A 21361-nucleotide genomic window follows, 5' to 3' on the forward strand; every position below is an offset into this window, starting at 1 on the left:
TAATAATAATAACAATACCAACAACAACAACAACAACAACAACCACAATAATACTACTACTACTACTAATAATAATATTAATAATAATAAATAATAATTATAAAATAATAATAATAATAATAATAACAACAATAATAATAACAACAACAACAACAACAACAACAACAACAACAACAACAATAATAATAATAATAATAATAATAATAATAATTCATATGTAAAAAAATCACACTTGGGAACGTGAAGAAAATAAACAAATAATTTGTAAACATGTAATCATGTACTGTATTACAATTAAATAATGCAATCAAATGGATTAATCCAAATAAAATCAGATCTATCTCAGATCTAACATTAATGTTTTATTTGTGTATCCTGGCATTTCTCTGCAGAATGAATGACAAGGGTTATTAAAGGTAATCCATACAGTGTAAATATTTAAAAGGTAATGCTTTAAAAGTTTTAAAGGTTTTTACAGTTAGGGAATACAGCTACAGAATCAAACCAAATGGGAAAATATCTTCTGCTTTACCTAGCAGTTTGAGTAAACACTAGTGAGAGCAAGCTTGAAGCCTCCCTCCCTTTGTGGACTCTAGTCTGTCTTGGCTTGGACAACTGCTCTGGAGCTTCCCTACACAGTGTGGCCCATCTGTTCTAGACCTGATCCTTACCAAATATCAACCTGCATGTATCCTCACAACACACACACACACACACACACACACACACACACACACACACACACAGCTCCAAGCTTATCCATCCACACACCCACATGAGAGCTTTTTTTGGAATATGAATATGCAGTTTGCCTTAGATTGCTTACAGGAATACTTCAGCATTTTATCGAATCTAATCTCTCTGTATCTCATGTGCACATGTTCTCGATGTACAAGAAAAGACACATGTTCTGTCCTCTCTAACAGGTCAAGCACTTTCTCCTTCTCCTGCCCAAGCACAAGCTGTTCCTTCATTTAACTGCAGATAAAGATAAAGGTGAAATAAACACAGGTGTAAATAACCATAGAAGAAGACAATATTTCTGACATTTCTGTAATTTGTTCTGGAAAAAGTTTGATATTCTGCTACATAGAAGTGCAAAAAACCAGAGATCAGATTTTAGCCTTCAGGATGCTGAAGCTTGTGTACACAAGATATGTGAAGCATTACTGCCAATGGGTGCTTTTGTTTCCTGGAAAAGAAAACTCTAGTGTTCATAACATGACAAAAGAAGAATTAAGATTTCTTTGAAGAGGGAAAAGAATAGAAAATATCTAACCTCATAATGGGATTCTAAGGACAGACACTGAATTTTGTCAATAAAAAGGGAAATAAAAACCATTTTCTAGAATGTTTCTAGAATTTCTAGAACTCATCACTTTTAACCTTTTTAATCCATCCTTTCAGAGATGTAATTCTTTATAAATAGACGCGTTTGTTGGAAAGAAAACTGCTGGAATAAGATTTTTTTTTCTTTCTCATCCCCCAAAAGCATTTTCAGTGTCAGAAGACACAGGTTTGAATTTGTGTTAGATAATTTTAGTGTTTATTAAATGTTTGGCAGACTTCAAAAATTGCCCTTAGACATCCATTAGAAGGGATTTTAAATTAAAAAGGTTTATGTTCATTTCTCAGTTGTGGTAAACGTGTTGAAACACTTCTTTATAGTAATCACACACATGCAGCAAGTATATTGAAGAAATATTTATTTAATATTTTTTGGTGGATGTAATTGGGAACAAGGGCATTTTTGTAACCCACTGGTACTGTTTTATCTGTTTGAGGAAAAATGTTCATACAAACAATACAAAAGTCTTGATCAAAAATGTAGGCAAATTACTTGTATGCTGTTTAAGATGATAATCTGTTGAAATGTTTATTTTCATGTGAAAACCAAGTAAAAATAGATAAACAAGAATCAATTTGCAGACGATTTGAATTATTCTGTCTGACGGCTAACCCTTGTTAGCAAACCTACCTATGCTTTTAAATACCACAATACAACATGTAGCCAAATATGAGCTAGTTACAGGCCACATTGTCTAATTGTTTATTCAAGATAATAGCTATTTTCATTTTAGTTAGCCTGCTTGTTAGCTTGACAACTGGTTTGCACAATAAAACATTAGCTCACTTGGCTGCTAGTTTATGCAGCACGTTAGCCTAACATTCTACTATCACAGCAGAGCCTAGACGTTTGCCTGTTAGCTTGAAACTATAATTGGCTATAAAAAAATTTATAAAATGTAGTATCTTCGAATGTTATCACTCGATTGAATGTACGTTATCAGTGGTTAATGAGCCCATAGATATGGTCATATGGGGGGGGGGGGGGGCATGTTGCAGCTACTGGTAGGCTCAGAAGGTTGTTATCATCCATCCAAATTAATCAATGAGTTAATCAATGAGTATCTATACAGGGCCATTTCCATATCGAAAGGGTCCTATGCTCACCAGTTTGATATTGTTAACTCGCATTAAGTAAACTTTTCAAAAGATTGAATGTAGTCAGGATTCATACTCTCATTCTTCTCATTCTCTTCTTTTAACAGGGAGAAAGAGAAAGACGACGGGCTGGGGGGGGGGGACGACTCTGATGAGTTCCTACATGTCACCCATGTCATATTAATAGAATACAGAGCTGGGAACATTGTTTTCAGCTTCCCATTATATGCTATATAGCTGGAGAACAGTGTCTCTTTGTCATGTGTTACGGAACAACGGACCCTGGGGACGCTTTTATTTTAACTAGCTTAAAAGCGGTTGTTAATTATCCAGTGACTACACAGTATAAATTAAATGAATGATTGTTGGCTTTCTAGAATCCTTGTTAAAATGTAAACTAGCTTTCTAGTGAAAGTAAACAAATAAAGCCAGAGATTTTTTATACAATGTATTTTAAGCAGTTGTATTCATTCAAAGTAAATGTAATACAACAAGAATCGTAAATAATATCATCACGTTAAAAAAAAAATCTATTTGAAGGCAGTGGAGGAATCAGGCGTCTACAACAGCGCACTCTTGATGTAGGACAGAAGACACATGTTCTGGTTGAGGAGAGTCTGTATGGAGGTCCACGTCCTATCTAACAGTTCGAGAACATTCTCCGTCTCCTGCATGAGGACCTGTTGCTCTGCAATCAACCTCAGGTGAATCTAAAAAGAAAGGAAAGACCGGAAATGTCAGAACATATGGAGAAGACTATATATATATATATATATTATATATATACACACACACACACACACACACATATTGTTGTGCTCTCAGTGACATAACAGCATCTGATTGGTTAATACAGAACTTAATATACATGCATGTAAAAATGTACCTCAACAACATATTATTTAATACTATTTAATTAACTAACACTATAACAATATAATTATACATTTCTATAGTCCAGGGGTCGGCAACCCGCGGCTCCGGAGCCGCAAGTGGCTCTTTCATCCCACTGCTGCGGCTCCCTGTAGATTTGGAAAATAAATATTTAATTAAAATTTATTTTATTTTAGTTAGGTAGTTTTTTTTTTTAAATGTAATTCTAAATTCTAAGATTATGATGCTCTTGTAACATTAAAATAAACCGTGTTTAATTTTTTTGTCGCTCAAAATATGCGTCATAACTGCCGACTTGCGAAATCCGACACACAGAAGCAGACGCGTGTTTGGTTTGCTGCAGCCGGCAAGTTAAAATTTTGATGTCATGCAAGACTGTCAAGTGTCAAGCATTGAGAGTGACAGTCACGTATTTCGGTCTTTTGTCACGCTCTCCCGCCACACATCGTATTACTCACGCAGAAAAACTTTTTGACTATTTATCATACATTTAATAAGCCGCAGCGCCCAAAATGTATCTGTCTGCACCGCTGTCTCTATGGAACCGGGCAGGAACCAAGCGCGTCTCAGATCTTAGTCGAGCCTGACATCAGCCAATCAAAAAAAATAGGCTAAACAATAGCCAAAAAGAAAATAGCACTATCTGGGTAAGATTTAACGCACCAACCAATGAAAAAAATTGGGGTTGCGGGGGGGTTGGAGATGTCACGCTTGCCTGTCTTCAAAACTTGAGAGCCCTGGTCATGAATACGAAGAGGATTCAATTAGACATTGAACATTTTATTTGAAAGTAACCTTCAACCCAGCGTCTTTTTTTTAAGGTTAGTTCAAACTGTTCAAAATATTTTTGTTTGCCTGCAGAAATAAAATTTCGTTTACTCTGTAGCAGTTCATTGATTTCATAAATGCAACACACTACAGTTTTTTCTATACTTTCCATAAAGGTAAAAAACGATATATGCGGTGTTCTCTTCATTTTAGATGTCAAAAGGGTTTTGTGGCTCCCTGTGTTTTTTTTTCTGTGGGAAACGGGTCCAAATGTCTCTTTGAGTGTTTAAGGTTGCCGACCCCTGCTATAGACGGTTCGGGAAAGAGATTTTCTAAAAGTATGCTTTCTATATTCAGTTAGACTTTAACCATCATGATTCTGAAGCTTGGAAAGTGGCCAGAAAAGTCTACAAAGAAAAACAGTTCAGATGCAATGTGCACAAAAAATGGAGTACGATCAGTGAGGCTAACATTGTTCTTACAAATATATAGAACGTTTATTCTGGGTTTAAAACAAAAAAAAAGAAAGAACAAAAAAATAAATTTTATGTAATTGAAATCGTTTTACAGGTTTGATTAATTAGCCATCAATAATTTACCTGTGGTCTATACAGTTAAAGTGTCTGTGTTTCTTCTATAGAAGAAAGTAGTTAGTAATCAGTATAATAGAAGATATGGTTATGTTTCGTTAAACTCTGCTGCCATCTGCTGGCTAAGTCTTACAATAAAAAAAATCAGCTGCACCTGATTTTATATTGTAAGTTTAAAGAATGGAATCGCTATATTGCAAGTAGTAAGTGTTATTACATAGTCAGGAGATTTAATCAAGTTCGAATGTTTTACGTAAACATATAAAAAAAACACACACCTTCAGGAAGAGGGCTAGATAGGCCTGTGCCAGATCGAAGTCTTGCTTCTGCCTCAGCATGCTGCTGATCATCCTGAGGAAGCTCTGCATAACACTAACATTTCCACCCATATCCGGTGCCAAGCTTCGTAGCTCCATGTCAATAGCAGAAGGTCCCAACTCCTTCAAGTGCCTCACTGCTGCCTCATCTGAAACAATAAGTAAAAAATAAAAAATAAAAACGTTTGAGTTGGTTGTGTGTGCTGTATTCAGACAGAACCATAATGAAAGGTATTGGCCTTACAGAGATTGCTGTCTAGCGCTTCTTCTAGCTGGAGGTAGAAATTAGACTTTTGGGCCAGAACGCCAATGTTGAACACCTTGGACTATAAAAAAGAAAGATGATAAGTGGGCATGTGATAAGTGAGGAGAAATTAATATAACACTTAATATTATCTTATGTATATAAATATTACTTAATCAGCTTCTTCTTTTTTCTCTGTAAACATTAATAAGACCAAAACAGACACAGATTGAAAACTCTTATGAAGACTTTACCATGGAGGAAAACCTACACTGACAACTGTTACAAAGTGCTGACAATGGAGTCTCTTTCCCTAAAGGTAAAATCAATGTGTCCTGACAAAAATATCACAGCAACCACTGATGATTAGATGTTGTCATGTCCAGAGGCACGACAAAGTAAAGAACACTGGAACTATGCAAATACGAAGCGACTCATTGTAGTGACTACCAATAGGAGTGTAGACTGTAGAGCGCATGTGATCTGTGGTAAAGAGCTCACACTGCTTCTCCTTCATCTTGTATAACATTCACTCACTCGTTCATTGTCTACCGCTTATTCGAACTACCTCGGGTCACGGGGAGCCTGTGCCTATCTCAGGCGTCATCGGGCATCAAGGCAGGATACACCCTGGACGGAGTGCCAACCCATCACAGGGCACACACACACTCTCATTCACTCACGCAATCACACACTACGGACAATTTTCCAGAGATGCCAATCAACCTACCATGCATGTCTTTGGACCGGGGGAGGAAACCGGAGTACCCGGAGGAAACCCCCGAGGCACGGGAAGAACATGCAAACTCCACACACACACAAGGCGGAGGCGGGAATCGAACCCCCAACCCTGGAGGTGTGAGGCGAACGTGCTAACCACTAAGCCACCGTGACCCCCTCTTGTATAACATGATGCAGATAAAATATATATACATACACAAATGCCAAATCCCTCTCCAGAATGTTTCATTTTAGCAGCAAAAAATCCTGATTTTTAAAAATGAGAGTGCAGTGATCATGTGGTCACCTGTGCTTCCGATGATGTATCAGGAAGGACGAACTGAGGGACGAGTCCAGGAACAGTTGGGATGAAAAAAGGGGATGCTTTGGGCACTTTAGGGGGTTCTTTCGGCTTGTTTCTTTTCTGTTGAAAACAAATGCGTGTGTTGATTGGGTCAACAACAAAAAACAAACAAGATAATCAAAGAAAAATAATTCTAACCTAAGCATATCCACACATACCTTAATAATGTCCAAATGGAGAAGATTCTTCCATCGGGAATCAGGCAACAAAGAAAGAGTGACCAGCTGTTCATCCAGCTGCGCAGGGGACACATACTCGTCCATTTCCGAGCTCTCGGGTTCCAAAACATCCTCTTCTTCATCTGTTTGTGTTAGTCACAGGTTTAGATCTCAGCATGTGTAATGATGGGGGGCTGATTGTGAGAAGACCCAGACAAAACACTCACCTTTACTCGGACAGGTGCCGGGCAGCATGACCACTGTAGGTTCATAGTCTGCAGGTAGAGGGCGCAATGACACCAAACTACACAATGTGGTATTGGACCTGGGACGCAAAGTTTAAATAAAGTTAAAGTTTAAAGTAAGGTTGAACCTCAGGTATCCATGCTGGGCCCTTAAATGTTTATTTTATTGCTTGTTATGTTTCCTATTGAACAGCAACAAAAGCAATTCTAATTTAGTCTAAATTAGACAAAACATGACAAGATTGCGTCAGACAAACCCAGCCCACACAGATTATACCACATGCTGCCATCACACTGGGACAGAATTTAGGACTATTTTGTTCCAGGGATGTACAGATATTGTTAAAACCAAAATCATGCTAATCAAAGGGGGGAAAAATGATTTCAATTGAATAGGGTAATTTTCAACAAACAAGAAAATTCAATTGCAAATTTTTCCATGTCAAAGAAATACGTTTTTGATTTAAATCACAATTTATAAACACGGGGATCGAGAAAAGGAGGAAAAAAGGACAAGAGAAAAAAGATGGTGAAAAAAGGAAGAAGATGGAGCCATGCTTGGACCCTTAAATAAAATGCTCAGCTAAGTTTTCTTACCATAGGTAAATACCCAGAGTGTCTACATGGGCGGAGGCAAGGACATTCCCCGTGGGAGAGAAGCTGACACTCACGGCTGCCGTGTCTACCAGGAAACAGTCGACCAAACTGCACAGAGAAAGTGAAAGCGAGCATGAAACAACAGCAAGCGAGAGAGAAAGCAAGGGGGAAAATGTGCTAACCACAAGGCCACAAGCATAACTGATAAAGCATCGCTATTTGAAGCTAAACAAGATAAACCTTATCTGTAGAGGCGATTGCACCGGACTCAACAAAAAGGTCATCGTGCAAAATCAGGCAGAGTAAATCATTCAGAAAGCGAAAATGAGTAAAACCTGGTCTTCCCCTGCCTCAGAGCTGCAGGCGCTGGAGTCGTCAAGGTCTGCCGGGACGAAGCCCGAGAAAACGCCACTGAGGGTCTTACCTGCCAGATGGTAGGTCCCAGGTCCTGATGGTACAGTCCATGGAGGCCGTTATCAACCATCGTCCGTCCGGGCTGAAAGTCTGTACAGGTAATAAAAATAGGTGGAAAACAAGGAAAAAGATTACGATTAGTACACAAATGCATGTACAAACCCAAGGAGTGCAGAAATACCATGACCTTTTGTGAGCGAAAAAAAATCCCTCACCATATCATTAATCTGCCCACGCTGGCCAGAGAAGTGACGTACAATCCGCTTCATCTCCATGTCGAAGATACTGACAGTGAAGTCATCAAGAGCAACCGCTAGCATCCCGCTGAGAAAAAAAATCGTCATTAATACACCAGAGAATTTTTTTATTGTATTTATTATTATCTATTTTGTGTTTTTCGTGTATTTAATTTTTGTGCTATGATACTGTGTTGACCTGCCAAGGGACTGCAGATGAAAAATAGCTCTTCAGCTAATTCTGGCACATTTACATTTTGAGTGTAAACAAAACAATGTTGATTGATGTGCATTGTCCCTTTCAAATAAATAAAAAAATTAAAATTAAAATAAATAAATAATTTATTACAGAACGAGATTCTTTGAGCCCAAAGCGACAGCCTGAAGCTGCCGGCTCTCACCTGTCTCTGTGTAAGAGTGTGGAAGCTGGTGACGCTTGCAGGCTGTGTGTGTTTAAGAGTTCTTTCGATTTGAACTTCCACACCTTCAGCAGACCGTCGGCACCGGCGCTGACCGTCAGCTGATTCAGAGCGTCCACCGAGACGCCTCGAACTGGCCCCGAATGCGCTGTAAATACATCACGCAGAACATGAGCTGTCTACAGGAGTAAGAGTAATGCAGTGTGGCAGGAAGTGATGTCACACATCAGCTGACCTCGGTCTTGTCCATACTGTCCTCTATGGAGACCCGATTGCATGTTATAGACGTCTATGTGTCCTGAAGACAGAGCGATCACAACAAAGTTCCCACAGGAAGTGACATCTACAGCCTGGAGAGGCAAGAATTTCAGGATTCAGCAAAGAAATTTAAGAAACTAATTTATACTTTACGTTGAACAATTAACACCACACACACAGACACACACACAGACACACACAGGCACAGACACACACAGGCACAGACACACACAGGCACAGACACACACAGGCACAGACACAGACACACACACAGACACAGACAGACAGACACAGACAGACAGACACAGACACACAGACAGACACAGACAGACAGACACACACAGACAGACACAGAAACACACAGACAGACACAGACAGACAGACACAGACAGACACAGACACAGAAACACAGACACACACAGACACAGACACACACACAGACACACACACAGACACACACAGACAGACACAGACAGACACAGACAGACACAGACAGACACAGACACAGAAACACAGACACACACACACAGACACAGACACACACAGACACAGACACACACAGACACACACAGACACACACAGACAGACACACACAGACACAGACACTTGCGCACACAGACACACACAGACACACACAGACAGACACAGACAGACACAGACAGACACAGACAGACACAGACACTTGCGCACACAGACACAGACACACAGACAGACACAGACAGACACAGACAGACACATGCGCACACAGACACACAGACACCCACACACACCCGCGCACACTTGCGCACACAGACACTTGCGCACACACACACACAGACACTTGCGCACACACACACACAGACACTTGCGCACACACACACACAGACACTTGCGCACACACACACACAGACACTTGCGCACACACACACACAGACACTTGCGCACACACACACACAGACACTTGCGCACACACACACACAGACACTTGCGCACACACACACACAGACACTTGCGCACACACACAGACACTTGCGCACACACACACACAGACACTTGCGCACACACACACACAGACACTTGCGCACACACACACACAGACACTTGCGCACACACACACACACAGACACTTGCACACACACACACACAGACACTTGCACACACACACACACAGACACTTGCACACACACACACACACAGACACTTGCACACACACACACAGACACTTGCACACACACACACAGACACTTGCACACACACACACACACACACAGACACTTGCACACACACACACAGACACTTGCACACACACACACACAGACACTTGCACACACACAGACACTTGCACACACACAGACACTTGCACACACACACACACAGACACTTGCACACACACACACAGACACTTGCACACACACACACACAGACACTTGCACACACACACACAGACACTTGCACACACACACACAGACACTTGCACACACACACACAGACACTTGCACACACACACACAGACACTTGCACACACACACACAGACACTTGCACACACACACACAGACACTTGCACACACACACACAGACACTTGCACACACACACACAGACACTTGCACACACACACACAGACACTTGCACACACACACACAGACACTTGCACACACACACACAGACACTTGCACACACACACACAGACACTTGCACACACACACACAGACACTTGCACACACACACACACAGACACTTGCACACACACACACAGACACTTGCACACACACACACAGACACTTGCACACACACACACAGACACTTGCACACACACACAGACACTTGCACACACACACACACAGACACTTGCACACACACACAGACACTTGCACACACACACAGACACTTGCACACACACACAGACACTTGCACACACACACAGACACTTGCACACACACACAGACACTTGCACACACACACAGACACTTGCACACACACACAGACACTTGCACACACACACAGACACTTGCACACACACACAGACACTTGCACACACACACAGACACTTGCACACACACAGACACTTGCACACACACAGACACTTGCACACACACAGACACTTGCACACACACAGACACTTGCACACACACAGACACTTGCACACACACAGACACTTGCACACACACACACAGACACTTGCTTGCACACACACACACACACACACAGACACTTGCACACACACACACACACACAGACACTTGCACACACACACACACACACACACAGACACCTGCACACACACAAACACACAGACACTTACACACACACACAGACACTTACACACATAGACACACAGATAGACACACAGACCGTAGCATGAACGCTGAGAGCGCGGTTCTTGTTGAAACGCTTCGGTTCCAGCCTGTGAGCCCCCATAGAGCCTTTCCGATAATTCCAAGTTGTGCTCACTACAAAACCCTGGTGGCAAGCCACAATGCCATCCCAGTCACCCTGACGTGCAGTTTCTATACACACACACACACAGCCAACATGCAATAATATATCTTGGACATAAATTCAGTATCATCAACAATGTACATGCAGAATTTAAATGAAAGTTCCTGACATATTCATAAGCGCTTTATAAATCTTCTGACTGCAGGATTTAGGACTTTTAGTTCAAGTTCTATGTAATATGACCATTTTTACAGAGAATAATATCCCCATGGACTGATTATTAAAGATTCTTCCTATTTTAAAAAAAGAGTTTATTTTCCTTCTTTGCAGGTTAAGAGTTTTTCATGATTTTATAACATGACCTTATAACAGCGCTGGTTAAAGTGGTAAATGACCCAATACTGGCTTCTAACCTGGGTTGCTGATGGTACACAGTTATATTTCATCAAAGTCATAAAGAAAGCAATAAATAACAATCAATCTTGAAAAAAATGTAAAAAATAAAAGTGAAATGAGGCTTGAATTCTATATCATTTGAAAAAGTGTGTTGAGAATCTGATTTGCTGACTGGCTGCTAACATTAATTAGCTTTATTAAAGAATTTAGCCTGTTATCATTTATATGAATTTAGTTAAACTAATCTAAGCTGACATCAGTAACGATAAATACTGCAAAATTATTAAGATAAAGGTTTTCGAAGCGAAAAACTGTACAAATGCTTTATAACACAAGTAATAGCTACATTTCACATAATTTATTGGATTAAAATTTTGCAAGGTACAATTTTGGCTGCTTCCACTCCCAGAAAATGTTATCGTCTTATTTACTTCCGGTTAATTCACTTCCCAAAAGACTTCATAAACCTCCACAAAACTTTATGAATGTGCTTTCTAATAATGCGCGAGATAAAAATCGAGCATTTACAGTAACACGGTAATCTTTAACGATCTAACCACAACGATAAGTCAGAGTTCTTCTAAGCGCCGCAAAAAAAAAATTACGCTAAAGGTTATGTAAAATGCTACAAAGGGAAAAAGTATTATAAGGGAAAATATATTAGTTAGATGGAAGGAATAAAGATGGAGCGCTCACCTGATGCAAAAGTGGTGATGGGTGGAAGTTTTGCCGTGTCAAACGTCGCCCCCTTCTTTTTGGCTTTCTTCTTGGTAAAAGACCCTGGATTTAAAAAAAAAAATCTGTATCATTAATTTGTTCAGAGCTCGATGGTTGAAAAGCATGGTTTTGGTTGTGACCCTCGTCGTCATGTGAGCCTCACAGACCACCATCAACTAATTCTATAGGAAAATAGAAATAACCAGAACTTCTTTATACTCGTGTACTCCGTATCGTCCAAGTGTTGGACAAAAGTGTTTAATAATTTACACCGGCTCAGATATTTGTTCCAGCTCAAAAGCTAAATCACAGGTTTATATTAATATTGACGTATGTTTTAAAAGGTAATTGTTTCTATAGTAACCAGTCACACAGGGGCTTGTATTAATAAACCTGTAATAATAATAATACATTGATAAAAAGCTGCTGGCATTTAACATATAAACACTTATCATCGCTGATATGGTGAAGTTTCTGCTATGGCAAAATTCTCAGGACTTCAAGGGGTTTTAGCTTCTGGGTGAAAAGATGAGTTTTACTATTGGCATGAGAAGGAGGGGAAAAAAGGCTGGTGAGGGACACAGGAAGGACCCAGGAAGGACCCAGGAGGGACACAGGAGGGACACAGGAGGGACACAGGAGGGACCCAGGAAGGACCCAGGAGAGACACAGGAGGGACCCAGGAGGGACCCAGCAGGGACCCAGCAGGGACCCAATAGGGACACAGGAGGGACCCAATAGGGACACAGGAGGGACCCAATAGGGACACAGGAGGGACCCAGGAGCGACCCAATAGGGACACAGGAGGGACTCAATAGGGACCCAATAGGGACACAGGAGCGACCCAGGAGCGACCCAATAGGGACACAGGAGGGACTCAATAGGGACCCAATAGGGACACAGGAGCGACCCAGGAGCGACCCAATAGGGACACAGGAGGGACTCAATAGGGACACAGGAGGGACACAGGAGCGACCCAGGAGCGACCCAATAGGGACACAGGAGGGACTTGTTTATAGCTGCTGTGGCGTAAATAAAAACGGGAACTTGTTTGGTGGAAATTCCTCAACAGATCTATACACGGTCTATGATTAATATAATCATGTACCTATAGCATACATTTTACTAAAATCTCTCAGGATTAAAAGAAATAATGTGCCAGTATAGCTGAAGGAGTCTGAAGCCTTTTATTCTGTCCATTCGTTCAGCCAAAAAAAAAAAAAAAAAAAAAAAGTCTTACCATGTCCCAGACTCTTGTTAAACCTTTCATGAACAGTAGAAAAAGACTGCAGTGAGCCGTCTTGGCCTGGAAAGACGACACACAGATCATGCTGTTACGAACGAAATGAATTTCTATTTTCTCTCTCGATCTTTTTTACATTGACAGAGCAAATGATGAAACTGTCAAAAAGCTCCTACTGGCGCTGAGGATGTGTTGCCCGCTCTGGTCGTAGTGTTTGATCATGGTGGGCGGGGCGCTGTGACCCATCCGAAATCTCAACAGACGTCCTTCACCTCCCGCTACGTCAAAAATCCAAACCTACAGAGCGACAAAATGATCATGGACAACCATGAGAGACGTACACTAGAACAGAAAACACCGTAGCTAAATCCAAAAACATGGTCTGCAGTAGCACATATGAAAAAGATCATTACTAGTGCAGAGGCGTATAACGTCTAATATCTTACAAGGAAGCAAATTCCAAAAGGACTACAATGCAATAAAATATTCTCGGTCATCAGGAATGAAACCAACCCGAATGGCGTTATCAGCTCCGTTAGTAAGGAGCAGAGGTTCGCCGTGCAGGAAGGTGAGACCAGCTATCGCCGTGGTGTGTGCGTCTCTCATCTGACCAATCAGCTTCTTGTCTTCCAAATCCCATAATCCTATGTGTCCAACAGGGCTTCCTGCAGCCATCACTGCATTCCCATCTACATGGATGAAAGAAATGTGGAATATGTTTAGTTCAGATGTTCTTTTTCTAATACACTTGTTTCTATAGCAACAGCTAATTCACATGATCACAGGTCTCCAGTGTTATCATCAGGAGTGATGCTGTAACTCTTCTGGTTACGATGGGGGAGGCTGGTGGTATAGATGTTATAATGCAAGTGCTAACGGGAACAAATTAGTTTTGTAGACGTTCCTAAACATTAAATGCAACTATAAAAGGAAAAAAAAAACGTACATGTCGCTCTTTTAAACGCTGTTATAAAAAAAATTCAACTTTAAGCTCATAACCATGATTCAGTGTAAAGCTGTTGATTATTTATTTACGTGTTTAATTGCTTATCGCCGAGAGCGTGCAAAAGCAAAATGACCTGTTCGAAAGGATAAGGCCGTGATCGGACCCCAATCTTGCTGAAACTTCATCAGAGTTTCGTTAAATTTGATGTTGTGGATGACGATCTGTCCTGAAGCCAAGCCCACGCCGACCACGTCCACTGCCGGAGTCTAGAATATGGGAAATCGGGAAAACTCGATTATACAATAATCAAAAAAGAGGTCGAAATGAAGAGATGTGACACGAGAGAAACCGACACAGACCTGCTGTAGAACAGTCACTGCCGAGCCCCAGCCAGGAAAAGTGAACAAAAGTTTGCTGAAGAAAAAGGTACGAAAGACACAGCTGTATTACATCTGTACAGAACAAGTTCGCCCTCCTCATCCAATCAGGTATCATCGTCGCCTCGCTGCTTTTAACCTCTTAAACACTGATGACCTGCAGTTATTGAATGAATTCGATTCAAACCGTCACATGCACAACCACACACAATAATAATAACCTTAACAACCACACACAATAACAACCACAAACAATAATAATAACCATAACAACCACACACAATAACAACCACACACAATAACAACCACACACAATAATAATAACCATAACAACCACACACAATAATAACAACCACACACAATAATAACCATAACAACCACACACAATAACAACCACACACAATAATAATAACCATAACAACCACACACAATAACAACCACACACAATAATAATAACCATTACAACCACACAATAACAACCACACACAATAACAACCACACACAATAATAATAACCATAACAACCACACACATTAACAACCACACACAATAATAATAACCATAACAACCATACACAATAATAACAAACACACACAATAATAACGACCATACACAATAATAATAACCATAACAACCACACACAATAACAACCACACACAATAACAACCACACACAATAATAATAACCATAACAACCACACACAATAATAATAACCATAACCACACAATAACAACCACACACCATAACAACCACACACAATAATAATAACCATAACCACACAATAACAACCACACACAATAATAATAACCATAACAACCACACACAATAATAACCATAACAACCATACACAATAATAACAAACACACACAATAATAACAACCGTACACAATAATAACCATAACAACCATACACAATAATAACAAACACACAATAATAAGCTGTACTGAGATGTTAGAATAAAAATACAATAAAATTGTATACAATTATCTGTAAAATCACAAAGGAAAAAAATATATAAATAAATAACAAATACATGAATACGGACCACTGGCAGAAATTTATGACTGTTATATATAAAGTGCAGATGTTTGCATGTTCTACCACAGCTGGATAAAAAAAAAAAGATGTATATACACAGGTGTATATTTATCAGCATTTAGAAAGAGTCCCCAGTGTCAGTGTTTTGTAACTGGACACTTTCCACCAGAGGAAACTCTTCAGTACAGAGAACATTATATTTTTTTTCCACTAAATTCAACAGAAAGAAAAGACTTCTGAGAGAATAACTCTGTAGAGATGTTATGTAATAACAGGTATTTGTTTCAACATTTATAGCAAATGTAGTTACAGTATAAATGGATAAAAAGTGTGACTGTTTTTCCCTCTAATGAACGTAGAAGTAAAATCGTTGGCACACTGCTGCAGTATAAGGGCAATAAAACCTATATAGAGGCAATAAAAACTTCCTTGTTATTCCTTGAAAGTCCACCTTGTTGTGTTTTATTCCTGATGTACCTACTTCTGTTAAATGAGACGAAGGGAAAAAAAAAAAAACACAACCTACTTCGATTTGACGTTCCATAACTGAAGGCTCCCTTGACTGCTTCCGAACAGGATTTTATTCAGGTAGGTGCTCGGGTGCATAACAGCCCCGACTTCAAACGTGGATTTGTTAAATGAAATCTGCAAGTATATATCTAAAGGTGAGGGGAAAAAACACCACGTTTTAGAGTTTAAAACAATCAGCATCTGTGGCTCAGTGAAATGAAGGAGACTTTTACATTTCATTACAGTGACACAATCTATATGGAAAGAATCTAAACAGATTTTTACACTGCAATTAATCTGTTCAGTATGAAAGCTCAAATTATGAAAAGCAAAGATTCAGTTAATCTGGTGTATACAAGCAGCCAGGGAAGCTATTTTAAGGGGTAAAAAATGTTTTTTATGAAAACCTTCTGACTCCACGTCCCAGATAATGACGGCATTGTCCTTGTCCACGGATATTAAATGGTCTCCAAACGGAAGCAGTAGATGGACGTCGGCTTGGTGGCCTTCGTAAGTGTGAACAACCTGAAACGCAGTTAAACAGGCTGCTACTGGGGTTGTGAGGAGGAATCCAAAACATTACAATTAAAGATAAAAAAAATGACCTGGAAAATAATCTGAGAGCACAGCATCTAAAGACTTTCTGAAAATAAAAAGACATGTTTTTCTAATCTTTCTAATCAGTTCCAGTGACAGAAATTGAACCTGATGTGGACTTGTGCTGATGTAGCCTATTGACCTCAATGTTGTGCATTGTGAGATGCTTTTCTGCTCACTGCTGTTGTAAATAATGGTTATCTGAGTTACTGTATCCTTCTTCTTAACTCAAACATGTCTGGCCTGATCTGTCTCTAGTGAACTTTATCAAAAACAAGGTGTTTCTGGCCAAGAAACTGCTGCTCAGATGTCAGATGTACCGTTCTCTATCGAATGTTACGTATTAATGTCACTTTATCCTCCCTCGTTTTAACATGAACAATAACTGAATCACTCGTCCTGTATCTGCATGTAAATGTATTAAAGACACGTGATTGGCTGATTGGATAAGTGCAGGTATTTTAATTAAAGTGGTTAGCGAGGCAGTAGGAACTTTACCTCTGTGTTCTTTGCAAAAGCTGAAATGACTTTTCCATGCGCGGCGTAGACGAGCAATCGGTCAGCAGCGAGATAGGCGATGTCTTCAGGAAGAGCATTACCTGGCCAATAAAAATGTTTTTTAGTGTTTTAATTAATTACAGACCAAAAAATCATATAACAACTGAACTTCTTCTTCTTTCGGCTTTTCCCTTCAGGGGTCGCCACAGCGAATCATCTCTCTCTCATCTTCTGCATCCTCAACACTTGCACCCACTAGCTTCAAATCCTCATTAATTACATCCATATACCTCCTCTTTTCCCTTCCTCTTTGCCTCCTGCCTGGCAGCTCCATGTCCAACATTCTCCTACCAATATACTCACTCTCCCTCCTCTGAACATGTCCAAACCATCTTAATCTCACCTCCCTAACTTTGTCCCCCAAACGTCCAACATGGGCTGTCCCTCTGATGTACTCGTTCCTAATCCTGTCCAATCTTGTCACACCCAAAGAGAATCTCAACATCAGTTCGGCTACCTCAAGCTCTGACTCCTGTCTCTTCTTCAGTGACACTGTCTCTAAACCATACAGCACGGCCGGTCTCCCCACTGTCCTGTACACCTTCCCCTTGATTCTTGCTGATATTTTCCTATCACACAGAACTCCTGACACCTTTCTCCACCCACTCCAACCTGTCTGCACTCGCTTCTTTACTTCTTTCCCACTCTCTCCATTACTCTGGACTGTTGTCCCCAAGTACTTAAACTCCTGTACCTTCTTCACCTCTTCACCCTGTAACCTTACTGTTCCACTTCCCTCCCTTTCATTCACACACATGTACTCAGTCTTACTACGACTGACTTTCATTCCTCTTCTCTCCAGCGCAAACCTCCACCTCTCCAGGTTTTCCTCCACCTGCTCCCTGCTCTCACTACAGATCACAATGTCATCTGCAAACATCATCGTCCAAGGAGACTCCTGTCTGACCTCCTCTGACAACTGGTCCATCACTATAGCAAACAGGAAGGGGCTCAGAGCCGATCCCTGATGCAGTCCCACCTCCACTGTGAACTCCTCTGTCTGACCTACAGCACACCTCACCACTGTCCTGCTCCTCTCATACATGTCCTGCACCACTCTGACATACTTCTCTGCTACTCCTGACTTCCTCATACAGTACCACAGCTCTTCTCTTGGCACCCTGTCATACGCTTTCTCTAAGTCTACAAACACACAGTGCAACTCACTCTGACCATCCCTATACTTCTCCATCAACATTCTCAGAGCAAAAATTGCATCTGTTGTGCTCTTTCTGGGCATGAAGCCATACTGCTGCTCACAAATTTCCACCACCTTCCTTAACCTAGCTTCCACTACTCTTTCCCACAACTTCATTGTATGGCTCATCAACTTTATCCCCCTATAGTTGCTGCAACTCTGCACGTCACCCTTATTCTTAAAGATCGGCACTAACACACTCCTTCTCCATTCCTCAGGCATCCTCTCACTTTCTAATACCCTGTTGAACAAACTAGTTAAAAATTCCACTGCTGCCTCTCCTAGACACTTCCAGACCTCTACCGGGATGTCGTCAGGACCAACTGCCTTTCCACTTTTCATCCTCTTCAAGGCCTTCCTGACTTCATCCTTTCTAATCTTATCTACTTCCTGTTCCACAAAGTTCACCCCTTCTACTCTTTTTTCCCTCTGATTTTCCTCATTCATCAGCTCCTCAAAGTATTCCTTCCATCTCCTCTGTACACTCTCCTCACTTGTGAGCACCCTTCCATCTCTATCCTTAATAATTCTAACTTGCTGCACATCCTTCCCATCTCGATCCCTCTGTCTAGCTAACCTGTACAAGTCCTTCTCTCCTTCTCTAGTGTCTAACCTAGTGTACAACTCGTCATATGCCTTCTGCTTGGCCTTAGACACCTCCCTCTATATAACAACTGAACATTGTACTAAAATACTTGTGTATTACTTACTGACAGCCACAATCCCAAGTTTCTTCACCTGCAGAAAACAAAGAAATCAGATTCATTAAAAGAAAAAAAAAGGTTTCATTTTTGTGAGTTTGACCGAGTTTACTTGGTCTGATAAGAAAAATCTGCAACATTTTCATCTACTTCAATCATTTATTTGAGCATCATTACAAAAGCTGAGTGAAAACAATTCCCTTATAGTGCCTTGGAAAAGGTTTCAATTCAATTTATTTCTATAGAGCTTTTAAACAATTCCCATTTACAGAAGTATGGAAACAGAAGAGAGAGAGAGAGGGAAAAAAAAAAAAGAAATACATAATAATAATAATATTAATAATAATATAAAAATATAATAATCATAATAAAAAAATAAGGATAAAAATAAATAAATGAATAATAATAATAATAATAATAATAAAATATAATATAAAAATATAATAATAATAATAATAATAATAAAAGAGAAAATAAATAGAAAAAATAAGAAAAAATGTAATAAATGGATAAATAATAATAATAATAAAAATACAATATAAAATATAATAATATAAGCAGAAAAAGGGATAAATATAAATAAATTAATTAATAATAACAATAACATATAAACATAATATAAAAATATAATAAGAAAAAATAAGGAAAACATTAAAAATAAATGAATAAATAATAAAATATAATAAAAAGAAAAAATAAGGATAAAAATAAATGAAAATAATAATAATAATAATAATATAAAAATAATAAGAAAAAATAGGGATAAATACAAATAAATAAATGAATAATAATAATAATAATAATAATAATAATAATATAAACATAATATAAAAATATAATAAGAAAAACTAATAATAAAATAAATTAATAATAACAATAATATAAAAATATAATAAGAACAAATAAGAAAACTGAATGAATATAAACAATTAGTTTAAAATTAATAAAAATAATATATGTATATACTATCTCTCTCTCTCTCTCTCTGCAGGTGAAGAAACTTTGCACCCCTTCATGTTCTCCTCACGTTATTATTATTTAGATATAATTAACGTTTTAATGTTAATCATTTATTTTATTTTGTTGTTATTTAGTTGACTTACATTGTAGGTGTGGAAACACTGGCCAACGGGTGTCACCACATAAAACTCCCGGTGTTTCTTGTGGAAACGAACCACGTGTGGAAGATGATTGGAATAAAGCCCGAGTGCTCTAAATCCACAGAATATCACGCTCCCTTTTTTTCCGACCACGGACATTTTGTATGTCTGTATCTGTGTCTAATCCTGGATTTCAGTATCTACAAAGCGTTTAGTTAAAACATGTCTAAAATATCAAGCAGCTCCACCGCTTTAACACACGAACGTTGTTGATGTGGGGAGTTACGATGAAAATGTTCCGGGTTGCGCTTCGGTTCTACTATATCAGTTCCTACTGTCCAACATCAGTAGGAGAGTTAGCAGGTGTTTAAACCCTCAAGAATTAAAAGTATTTGTTGTGGACAAATAAAAAAGGACTTGGAAGGACACACTGTACATATTTATGTCATTTTATTTCTTGAAAATAAATTAACAATTCAACTCAGTCACTATAATTAAATGAAATAAAATACAAGTGAAATAAACAATGAAAGAAATGTGTAAAAGACAGAATTATTAAATTAAAAAGACAAAAGAATCCAAACTCATATATGTTAAAAAAAAAAAAAATGTCATAAAGTATTAAAAATGAATAAATAAATTCTTAATTAGTCACAGTAACCTACAGTCATACACAAGTTAGTGTTTTCACTGCATTAACACACAACAACTCACACAGCCATCAGATATTGACCAAATCCTTCATGAGCTGAATCATATTTTAAAGTCAAGATCATAAGAGCAGGGTGAGTTAAACACTGGTTCAAATCATTTGCAGTAAAAACCAGGTAGATCACGTCATCGAATCAGTTAGGTGACCATTCTAGAAATCCACACCAACAGTTCAGGAACGAAT

At 39.2% G+C, this 21361-nt stretch overlaps 1 protein-coding gene across 1 annotated transcript; it reads right to left on the reverse strand.

The window, feature by feature from the left end:
• Positions 1-1691: 1691 nt before the first annotated feature.
• Positions 1692-20794, reverse strand: wdr36 (WD repeat domain 36). The gene is made up of 23 exons (XM_060863206.1): positions 20470-20794; positions 19376-19403; positions 17408-17508; positions 16720-16837; positions 16329-16461; positions 14748-14802; positions 14522-14654; positions 13956-14131; positions 13619-13739; positions 13440-13505; positions 12179-12262; positions 11000-11154; positions 8647-8761; positions 8394-8559; positions 7972-8080; positions 7767-7846; positions 7343-7450; positions 6728-6825; positions 6501-6643; positions 6286-6402; positions 5259-5340; positions 4976-5163; positions 1692-3155 (listed from the first exon to the last, which is right to left on the reverse strand). Exons 1-23 carry the CDS (start codon positions 20623-20625, stop codon positions 3006-3008), a joined length of 2682 nt encoding a protein of 893 aa, XP_060719189.1. The 5' UTR covers positions 20626-20794; the 3' UTR covers positions 1692-3005.
• Positions 20795-21361: the final 567 nt, after the last annotated feature.

Source organism: Tachysurus vachellii, chromosome 26, assembly GCF_030014155.1.
Source record: "Tachysurus vachellii isolate PV-2020 chromosome 26, HZAU_Pvac_v1, whole genome shotgun sequence".
NCBI classification, from domain to species: Eukaryota; Metazoa; Chordata; class Actinopteri; order Siluriformes; family Bagridae; genus Tachysurus; species Tachysurus vachellii.

What these genes read in the sequence shown, in the direction of transcription:
- wdr36 (XM_060863206.1), bottom strand. Translation starts at nt 20,625, where the DNA reads ATGTCCGTGGTCGGAAAAAAAGGGAGCGTGATATTCTGTGGATTTAGA. An exon ending in GCAACACATCCTCAGCGCCA is followed by an intron (nt 13,506 to 13,618) that starts GTAGGAGCTTTT and finishes TCGTCTTTCCAG; the next exon opens with GCCAAGACGGCTCACTGCAG. An exon ending in GTGGGCAGATTAATGATATG is followed by an intron (nt 7,847 to 7,971) that starts GTGAGGGATTTT and finishes TTACCTGTACAG; the next exon opens with ACTTTCAGCCCGGACGGACG.